This window comes from Dipodomys ordii, unplaced genomic scaffold (genome assembly GCF_000151885.1).
Source record: "Dipodomys ordii isolate 6190 unplaced genomic scaffold, Dord_2.0 Scaffold6, whole genome shotgun sequence".
NCBI lineage: Eukaryota > Metazoa > Chordata > Mammalia > Rodentia > Heteromyidae > Dipodomys > Dipodomys ordii.
The window spans coordinates 7,972,717-7,983,660 of record NW_012267222.1 but is presented as its reverse complement, the minus strand read 5'-3'; the positions used below and the strand labels follow the sequence as shown (position 1 = coordinate 7,983,660).

Here is a 10,944-nt window from a genome sequence, read left to right as displayed (position 1 = left end):
AATTCAGGGCAGATGTTTCTGTCCCTGTTCCTAGAAGCAGCAAAAGTAGTATTAGCTACACCAGGTGCTTTGTAACACTGGGTAGCCAAGGAAGGCCTTTAGAAATTCTAATTCAAGACTGGAGTTCAGGCAAAGATCATAGATGCTCAGAACTCAGCTTTATCTTCCATTTTTCCCTTCTTGTCTTTTCCCCTGTCTCTCTCTCTCTCTGCTTCAAACGTCCCTAAGGAATCCTCCTGTCATCCAGACCTGGGGTACCAGATACAAAGAGATTGCTTAGAAATGAATTCTTCAAACTAGCTGGAACCCTAGTGAGTTATGCCTACATCAGGGACCTTGCCCTCAAGAATGTGGGTGATCCGTTCATGTCAGTGGCACAGTGCATCCTGACACAGCGCTGAGCACAGACCCTGCAACATGCACCCCCTCCTGAGTCCTGCCTTGCCTCATTGTCCCCCTGACACAATAAGAAGTATTTGGACATCTACAGCCTGGACCTCCCCACCAACTGAGTTAGGACCTCAGGTGGAATTGAGCACCAGGATTTTCTAAATGACACCAGGCAATTCCAGTATTGAAAAGGAGTTGTTGGGCATGTTTACTGCACTGGGGAGACTAAGATGGATGAAGAATGGGGCAAATTAGGCAATTGCCTCAGCCCCAAGGGATGTTAGTAAGATGATAATAAGATCTCTATCTTCTAAACAAACAGCATTTGATGTAGTTCTTACAAAATCAAAATTAATCATACTTAGTATACTTAGTATACACACATATATAAACAATAGCACAGACAGTGAGGAAATTGACAATAAACAAAACAGAGGTCAACCCTGCCCTTTTGGTTTCCCCAATTTTAGTGAGGTCAGAGATAAACTGAACAGGAAAGACACTGTGATACATTTACATCAACTCAGATGGGGACACTTGTCACAGGATGAATACATAGAAGATATATGTCAGGGAGAGAGACTAGGGAACAGCCTCTGACCTCGGGGCTACAACGAGAGTTCTTTAGGTAAGATATTCAAAGAGGCCAATGTTGGAAAGGACATTTGATATATGAAGGAAGATTGAAGATTTGTCAGTTATGCCTTGTCAGAGATGAGGACATCTTTTGATGCTTAGAAATAGGCAAAGATAGAAGTCAAGGTGAAGCAATCCTGTGCATCTCCAGTGCACAGAGCTGGAGGCCAATGGTATGACAAGCTCAAAATGATGCAATTGACCATGTCAGAGACATAATAAAGGAAGAACTGCAGTAACAAGCTGTGAGATCTATTCATGAGACGTGGATAAAACTCCTAATTTGAAATTACAAGGCTTAAGAAAACATGGACTCAGATGACGGTTATCCAGCACAGGTGAGAGAAACAGATGCATTTAGCATTCATGTGAAACTTTTTTTTTTGGTTGGTCTTGGGGCTTGAACTCTGAGCCTGGATACTGTCCCTGTCCCTGTACTCTTCACCTCAAGGAGAGTGCTCTACCACTTGAGCTAAAGTGTAACTTCCGGTTTTCTAGCGGTTTACTGGAGATAAGAGTCTCACTCACTTTCCTGCTGGGGCTGGCTTTGAACAATGATCCTCAGATCTCAGCCTCCTGAGTAGCTAGGATTACAGGCGTGAGCCACCAGCGCCTAGCTTCATGTGAAACTTTTCTGACAGGACTGAGGTTATGAGTGGGAAGGAGAAGAACAGTCACAGCCAGGACCTTGGCAGCCCCACTGCCACATCCCTGCCTCACATGGACTAAGACACCCTTCTTAGAGAACATTTCCAAAGAGGCTACAACTAACTCTGTGGATGGTCCTGACCCTCCGCCTCTATCTGACCTCCTACACCAAACTCCAATGCTACTTCACCTCACCCATTCCCCAAGTCCTCAATACAGTTTGGCAGGACTGAAGGATTAGCGAGGGCCTTCTTTTCCTAACTCACACCAGAGGAAAGGTCCTTACCCAGGCTGCCCATCACTGAGCCTCCGCCATGATAGAAGATGATTCCTCTCCGAAGGCTGGGCGATGCTGTCCTTGGCTGGAATAACCTCACAGGGATTGTCCCAAATCACAGGTTGGTCACCATCACTTTAGGGTCCTTCTTTATGGGTAGTAGGTTTTCCACAAACTGGATAAAGTGGAACATGGAGCAAATTCCCAGCTTCTCCAGTATATTCCCCTGTTGGAGATAAGATTCCTAATGGAAAATTCGCCTGGATTTGCTCTCAGAAACAGCAACTCATTTGTCTATTGGCTAAGGGACAATGCAACCACAAGGTTCACTGTGATGATAGGACTATAAGAAAAATACACATCTAGGGGCTGGGAAGGTGGCTCAGTGGTAGAGCGCTTGCCTTGCATGCATGAGGCCCTGGGTTCAATTCCTCAGCTCCACATAAGCAAAAAGAAAAAAGCCGGAAGTGGCACTGTGGCTCAAGTGATACAGCAGTAGCCTTGAGCTGAAGAGCTGAGGGACAGCGCCCAGGCCCAGAGTTCAGGCCCCACGACCGGACCCCAAAAAAAAAAAAAAAAGAAAATCTTGCTCTCCAGGAGAAAGCATTGAGTTGCATTCCAGTCAAAGAACTAAAAAGAAAATCGCAAGAAAAGCTATCCAGAGCTAGAAAGTTAGATAAAGTTAGTGATGAAGATTTCCTTTTGCTGGAGCTTCGACACTGGTTTAAAGAGGGATTTTTTCACTGGGTAAATAACATCTTGGCAGCAAATGTGGTGGAGAAACTAGGGTTAGAGAGAAATTATTGCCCAATGATGATGAGCTGAAGTGGGATGCAAACAATGTAGAAGATCATTACTGTGACGCATGCCAGTTCCGCAATCAGTTTCCAAGAAAAAAACAACCCTGAGAAACTTTTGGAAACAAGATGTGGACAATGTGACTAGTAGGCCAATTGCCTAACACTGTGCTGCTGAGCTTTCAGTTTTGAAGCTCGCTACATTTGGGATTATACCGCGTGAAGAGATAATCTCTAGGAGAACTGAAGACCTACTTCAAGAAACTATTAATGGGATTAATAAGCACAGACAACTATCTTTGTCAGAAAATAGAAGAAAAGAATTTCTCCAGGCTGGGAAGGTGGCTCAGTGGTAGAGCACTTGCCTTGCATGCATGAGGCCCTGGGTTCAATTCCTCAGCACCACATAAGCAAAAAGAAAAAAGCCGGAAGTGGTGCAGTGGCTCAAGTGATAGAGCGCTAGCCTTGAGCTGAAGAGCTGAGGGACAGCTCCCAGGCCCAGAGTTCAGGCCCCACAACCGGACCCCCCCCAAAAAAAGAACTTCTCCAGAGGATAATTGTAGAGCTTGTTGAATTTATATCTCCCAAAACCCCTAATCCTGGGGAGCTGGGTGGAAGAATATCTGGATCTGGCTAGGAGAGTGGCCTGAGGAGAAATGGGTCTAGAGAGAAAGGAAACCCTGTTTCATTCCTTCTGAAAATGAGAAGATATCTAAGCATTTCCACCTTTGCTACAATATGGTGAAAAATCATTATGTTTGAGTTTCAAATAGCAACCAAACCATTTCTGGATGGGAGAATGGTCTGTGGAAAATGGAATCCATATTCAGAAAAGTTGAAACAGACTGGAACATGGTATATTTGGCTCGAAAGGAAGGATCATCTTCTGCTTATATTTCCTGGACGTTTGAGTGTGGTTCAGTTGGCCTAAAAATAGATAGCATTTCCATCAGAGCAAGTAGTCAAACCTTTGAGACTGGAACAATAAGGTGGAAGTTGTGATCTGATACTACACATATAGCCCTGACAGGCGATAAAAATCTTCAGTTGTATAAAGATTTTTCTGGTGCCACTGAAGTTATTTTGGAAGCAGAGTTTAGCAAAGGAGATGGTGATGCTGCTTGGCAACATACACAGCTGTTGAGACAGAGCTTAAATGACCATGAAGAGAATGGTTTGGAGATAATCATAAAGCTCACTGAACTCTGATAACCTGACCATTCTAGAAAAGTGGGTATGGGCTGGGAAGGTGGCTCAGTGGTAGAGCGCTTGCCTTGCATGCCTGAGGCCCTGGGTTCGATTCCTCAGCACCACATAAGCAAAAAGAAAAAAGCCAGAAGTGGTGCTGTGGCTCAAGTGGTAGAGTGCTAGCCTTGAGCTGAAGAGCTGAGGGACAGCGCCCAGGCCCAGAGTACAAGCCCCATGACTGGACCCAAAAAAAAAAAAATTGTGGATAGAAAAGCAGGCAGTAATCAAGGATTTATCATGCAAGTTGTCTGGATTTAGTGCATGCTCATTTGGCAATTTACCACCTTGTGCCCACATATTTCTTTTGCTAGCTATCCCTCATTAAAATGCATCTTTATAATGTGAACCACAATGAATCTTGACTTGAAAACTCCCTTTCATATATCAATTCAGTGTAAAGTCTCTTGTCCCCATATGAGATTCTAATTCAAATAGTTTTAAAGAAAATGATGGTGTTCATGACTATTCTGTTCATAATTATGGTAAAATCTTGGGCTAATAGTAAATTAATTATTTTCTGGTCAGACACTAATGTCTTTATAAGTCATTGAATTTGATTTTCTTAATATTTTTACATTTTAATAAATGTGCTTAGTGCAGTATCTTATAGTTACATAATGCATGAAAATTTTTATGGTTGTAAATATATAGCTATTAAAGAAATAAAAATTATTTTGCCTTAAAAAAAAGTCTCACCACGAGGGAACATATTCTTTCACCAAATATTAACTCTAGAACATTATCATCTACTGCTTTTACCAAATTGATACCACAGATACTCTTAATCGATTTCATAGATGAACCTGAGACAGAGAGATTAAGCAAATAGCCCAAAATGGCACCATTAGTGGGAGACACCACAGACTGCCCAACAGACCTTGAACATTGGCTGCAGCCCCACCTGCACCCTCATACTTGCCCACGACAGATTATCAATGGGAATTGTCTTCTGAAATTGTTTTTGGACCTTGGAAAAGCTCCTGGTAGTTGGCACTTGGTAACTATGTAAAACTAAATAAATATAGGTAGGAAGTTTAAAAGGGTAGAAAAGAAGAAGAAACAGGGAAAGAAGGGACAGAAAGAAAGCAGGAAGAAAACAAAGAAGGAAGGAGAACAGAAAGGAAGGAGAAAGGAATAGAAAAATGGAAGAAAGAGGAAAGAAAGAGAGAGGGAGGAAAAGGAGGAAAACTGGGAGGAAGTAAAGAACTGAAGAAAATATGGGAGGAGAGAGAGAGAAGGAACAACAACAGATACAACAGGATAGTAATTTCTGTCCATGTATCTGATAACACAGTAATATAAACAAGGAAGCAGGGGCTATGTAGAGAGTAATATTCATTCATGAGGGCTGACTTACCCATGCCAACAAATAAAGCACCAAACAGTGCAGAAGCTGAATGCCAGGGGAGGTTTTCACCTTCAGGAAGTGCTGAGCCACCACCCAGACAAAGACCCCCAGGGAAAAAGCAGACAGTCCTCCTAGCCGAACCAACAACAGCAAAGCCATGGTTCCGAGGCCCGAAGGAGCTACTGCCCTAGGAAAACCAGTTGAGCACCTATCAAAGAGCACCTTACCTGGTTATATGGACTTCCACAGCCACTCCTGTTTGTGAGCTCCGTGTGACACCATGACTTGACCTGATCTCTTAGATACCAACACAAGTTAGTCGATTGGAGCTGAAGGAACCTGCTCCACAAAAACAAGGGATCAAGAATTCCATCTGGTCCACCAGCAGGAATTTGGAAGGAAGGCTTCCGAAAGATGGGCAAGGATCAGTCTCTTATGGCATCACACATCTAGGGAACAGAGGAAAAGGTATCACATGAGATATATAAATCCTTCAGCCTGACAAGTAGAATAAATGATCCCTTCCACAAATGTGTTGTGTCACCTTTGAAGGTGTCAAATTAGAAGCTGGATGCCTATAAGGAAATAGTCTATGCGAGTGACTGATTGCCAGAGAAAGTCTGATTTTCATCATCACACAATGAAAGTCAAAGCATATAAAGAAACAAGAAACACTGATCCATGCAAAGTAAACGTCATAAGCAACAGAAACATTACTTTGTAGAAACCCAGTACCATACTTAATACAGACTTTATACCAGACAAGTAATGCCTGTAATCTCGGGCTTAAGCCTAGAGAACTGAGGTTTGAGGCTGCCAGGAAAATGTTACTGATACCCGCTCTCAACAAGTAGGCACAAGGTGGGCACAAGTGGCTCAAGCCTGTAATCCTAGCTACCCAGGGCTGAGATCTGCAGATTGTGGCTCAAAGGCCAGCCTGGGTAGGAAAGTTCATGAGACTCTTATCTCCAATTAATGACCAGAAAATCTGAAGTGGAGCTGTGGATCAAGCACTTGCCTAGAGCTGAAGAGCTCAGGGACAGCAACCAGGCCTAGAGTTCAAGCTCTGTGACAGACAAAAAGAAACAAGAAACAAGTAGGCACTGTTTTGTATTACAGCTGTAATCCCAGCTACGTAAGAAGCCATAGGAAGGATGATGATGATCCAAGGCCAGCCCAGAAACAAACATGAGACACTATCCAAAATTATATATTTAAAAGCAAGATGCAGTGGCGCTGTAGCTCAAGTGGTAGAGCGCTCGCCTTGAGTTGAAGAGCTGAGGGACAGCGCCCAGGCCCAGAGTTCAAGCCCCACGACCGACAAAAAAAAAAAAAAACTAAAAACAAGATGCCATTGGGGTGTGATGTAGGTAGTAGAGTACATGATTAGCAACTTGGCTTTGAATTCAAACCACAGTTTCACCAAAGAAAGAAATGCATAAAAGTAAAAGCAAACAAAAAACAAAATCCCATTATGTAAATATGCTTTCAAAAGTTAAAAGAAATCATGCATAAAGAAGCCAGGCACAAGTTATGTGCTGGTGGCTCAAGCATGTAATCCTAGCTACTCAAGAGGCTGAGATCTGAAGATCACAGTTTGAAGCCAGCCTGCACAGAAAACTTCTTTGGTAAATATCTGCAAGACAAGAAAAGACCCAGAATGGTCCATAAGGAGGGTCCATAGCTTCCCACTAGAGGCTCTGGGGTTGACATCTTCACTCAGTAACTATGCCTGCCTTCTCTTAAATGACCCTTACCAGCTCTACCTGAAGAATCCCTTACACAATCTATCCAGTGTCAAAACTCAAGTCAACATTGGGACTTGCCTTCTACAAATTCATAAACTTACAGTGGAGAAAACTGAGGTCCAGTCACAATAAGAGCTCTAAAATGGGCAAAGCCAGCACTAAGGAATTTGGACTCAATTCCCAGGAACATTAAAAATTTCATGTATTTATACTGATTAAAACATGAACGAGGGCCTGGGAATGTGGCTTAGTGGTAGAGTGCTTGCCTAGCATACAAGAAGCCCTAGGTTCAATTCCTCAGTACCATCTACACAAAAAAGCCGGAAGTGGCACTGTGGCTCAAGTCGTGGAGTGCTAGCCTTGAGTAAAAAGAAGCTCAGGGCCACTGGCCAGGCTCTGAGTTCAAGCCCCAGGCCACAAAGTAATAAACGATGTGTAATGGGACATTTTAATGAGTAGTGACTTCATCTGAAGTTCTAGGTGGGAGAACCTTTCATGTTAGTGGCACAGTGCACCTTGACACAGTGCTGAGCACAGAGCCTGCGACATATACCTCCTACTGAGTCTGGCCCTGTCTTTATTGACCCCACTGAGGCAATAGGAAGTCTTTGGACATCCACAGCCTGGACTGCCCCTACCAACTGAGTCACAATCTGGGTGGAGATTGGGCACAAGGGTTTTCTAAATCACACCAGGTAATTCCACTGTTGAAAAGTTGTTCAGAGTTCAGACCTTACAACTGATAAAAAAAAAAAAGAGAGAGCTGGGAAGGTGGCTCAGTGGTAGAGCACTTGCCTTGCATGCCTGAGGCCCTGGGTTTGATTCCTCAGCACCACATAAGCAAAAAAGAAAAAAGCCAGAAATGGCACTGTGGCTCAAGTGGTAGAGCAGTAGCCTTGAGCTGAAGAGCTGAGGGACAGCGCCCAGGCCCAGAGTTCAGGCCCTACGACCGGACCCAAAAGAAAAGAAAGAAAGAAAAGGAGTTGTTGGGGGATGCTTACTGGGGTCGGGAGACTAAGACAGGGCAGGAATGGGGCAAATTAGGCATCTACCTCAGCTCCAAGGCATATTAGTAAGGTGATAATAATTAGATCTTTCTGTCTTCCAAACAAATAGCATTTTGACATCCTGTTGATAAATCAAAATTAATATCAAACATGCCACAATTAGCATACTGATATACATTTAAAAACAAAAACAATAGGACAGACACTGGGGAAATCAGCAACAAACAACAGAAGTCAACCCCGCTCTCTTGATTCCCCATTCTTAGTGAAGGAAGGGAAACAGTATGCAGGAAACACACTGTGGCACACTTAGATGATCTCAGATTAGATTAAGAACCACAGCACGTGTAACCAGGAAGACAGATGTCAGGGAAAGAGACTAAGGAGCAGGATCTGACCCCAGCGTGACAGTGACAGTTCTGTAGGTAAGATATTGGGAGAAGCCACTACTGGAAGGACCATTAGAGATCTGAAGGTAGAGTGAGGGCTCATCAGTCATGCCTTGTCAGGGATGAGAACATCATCTGATGCTTAGAAATCAACCAGGGCAGAAGTCAAGGGGTAGCAGTCCTGTGCATCAACAGTGCACAAAGGTGGAGGGCTTGCAGCCCAGCAAGCTCAAGATGGTGGAAGTCACCTTGCATCAAGATGATGTGGAGACACAATAGAGGTCTACAGGAAGGACTGCAGTGACAAGAGTTCCTGAGGCTTGGTAAAAGTGCCACTTTCAAAAAACTGGGGTCCAGAAAACACAGACTAGCACCATGGTTGTCCAGCACAGATGAAGGAAACTGATGCACTTGGTATTCCCATGACTTTCCAAACAGGACTGAGGTTATGAGTGGGAAGGAGAAGAACAGTCACAGCCAGGACCTTGGCAGCCCCACTGCCACATCCCTGCCTCACATGGACTAGGACACCATTGCTTAGAGAACATTTCCAGAAAGGCTACAACTAACTCTGTGGATGGTCCTGACCCTCCGCCTCTATCTGACCTCCTACACCAAACTCCAATGCTACTTCACCTCACCCCTTCCCCAAGTCCTCAATACAGTTTGGCAAGGCTGAGGGATTAGCGAGGGCCTTCTTTTCCTAACTCACACCAGAGGAAAGGTCCTTACCCAGGCTGCCCATCACTGAGCCTCCTCCATGATAGAAGATGATTCCTCTCCGAAGGCTGAGTGATGCTGTCTTGGGCTGGAATAACCCCATAGGGATTGTCCCAAATCGCAGGTTGGTCACCATCACTTTGTGGTCCTTCCTTATAGGTAGTAGGACCAAAGGAAGCAGGAAATAAAACTACACTAAAATTAAAAATATAACAGGAATTGCACCTGTCAATTCTATCACTCAATACCAATGAGCTCAACTCTCCAATCAAAAGATACAGATTGGTAAGTTGGATCCAAAGGTAAAATTCAACAATCTGTTGTTTATAAGAGACATCTACCTGACAAGAAGGAAAAAAAAAAACACCTTCCTATCTATCTGATGGGCACAGGGGAGGAAGGGGGACCTTCCTAAATATTAAAGATTGGGGGAAAAAATCTTTAAGGCAAATGAAATCCATAAGAAGGCAGGAGTCGCTAATACTTAAATCAAACAAAGTAGACCTCAAATCTGAATTATTCAGAAGAGACAAAGAAAGCTTCTTCGTATTAAGAAAGGGAGCTTCTCATCAAGAGGACATAACAATTCTTAGCATATATGTACCAAATGCAGCGGCTCTCAATTTCACTAAACAAACACTATTTATTGAATTTTGACATTGGCATAGTTTCCAACATAATCATAGTCTCACCAAAAGACATGTCAGCCAGGCAAATACTCTACACAGAAACCTCAGACCTGAATGACATCATAAACCAAGTGGACCTAACAGATATATACAGATTCTTTTGTCAGTTGTGGGGCTTGAATTCTGGGTCTGGGCACTGTCCTTCAGCTCTTCAGCTCAAGGCTAGCACTCTACTACTTGAGCAATAGCCCTGGTTTTCTCATGCTTAATTAGAGATAAGTCTCACAGATTTTCCTCCCCAGGCTGGCTTTGAACTGTGATCCTTAACTCTTAGCTTCGTGAGTAGCTAGGATTACAGGCATGAGCCACCGATGCCCGGCTATACAGAATTTTATCCAGAAGCTGCATGATATATATTTTATGCAAGATCCCATGGAATATTTTCCAAAACAGACCTCAGAGTAGGTTATAAAACAAGTCTCATCAAATGCAAGAAAAGTGAAATTACCTCTTGTATCCTTCAGACAATAATCTGGTAAATTAGAGATTAAGAGCAAAAGAAACATCAGAAAATATCAAACTCTGGAAACTGAACAACACAATGCTAAAGGATGAATGAGTCATCAGAGATAAAAAGGAGAATCCAAACTGAAATGGAAAGCGCATCCTACCACAACTTTGGGAACACAGCAAAGGCAGTTCTCAGTGGAAATTTTATAGCCATGAGTGCCTACAGCATAAAATAGAGAGGTGTTAAATAAGTAGTATAGTAAAAAACCTCAGGGTCTTAGGAAAAAGAGCAAGTCAAACCTAAAACACAGTATACAAAAAAAATCATTAAAAAAAAAAGAAACCCAGGGCATAAATCAAGGAACTAACAAACAAAAGCTTGTCTCTGAGAAGATAAAACCCTTAGCCAGGTTGACCAGAAGGAGAAGAGAAATAACTCAAACAAACAAAATTAGGATCAAAAGAAAAATCAACTGGGGGAAGGGGGGAAGTAGTGGGGGAAGGTACAGCATCTTTACAATAAAATAAAATTTTAAAAAGAAGAAAGCAAAGAGTTTCTGCAAACTCTTTCTGAAAAAAAAAAACCAAAAAACTTGG

The 10,944-nt window shown here is 43.0% G+C and overlaps 1 protein-coding gene across 1 annotated transcript in view; it reads right to left on the bottom strand.

The window, feature by feature from the left end:
- The window catches only part of LOC105998684 (arylacetamide deacetylase-like 4), a 14,958-nt gene extending 9,455 nt beyond the window's left edge, over window positions 1-5,503 (bottom strand). The window contains 2 exon segments of the mRNA XM_013033478.1: window positions 1,961-2,177; window positions 5,354-5,503. Coding sequence (XP_012888932.1) covers window positions 1,961-2,177; window positions 5,354-5,503 — 367 coding nt within the window.
- Between the last annotated feature and the right edge of the window lie 5,441 nt (window positions 5,504-10,944).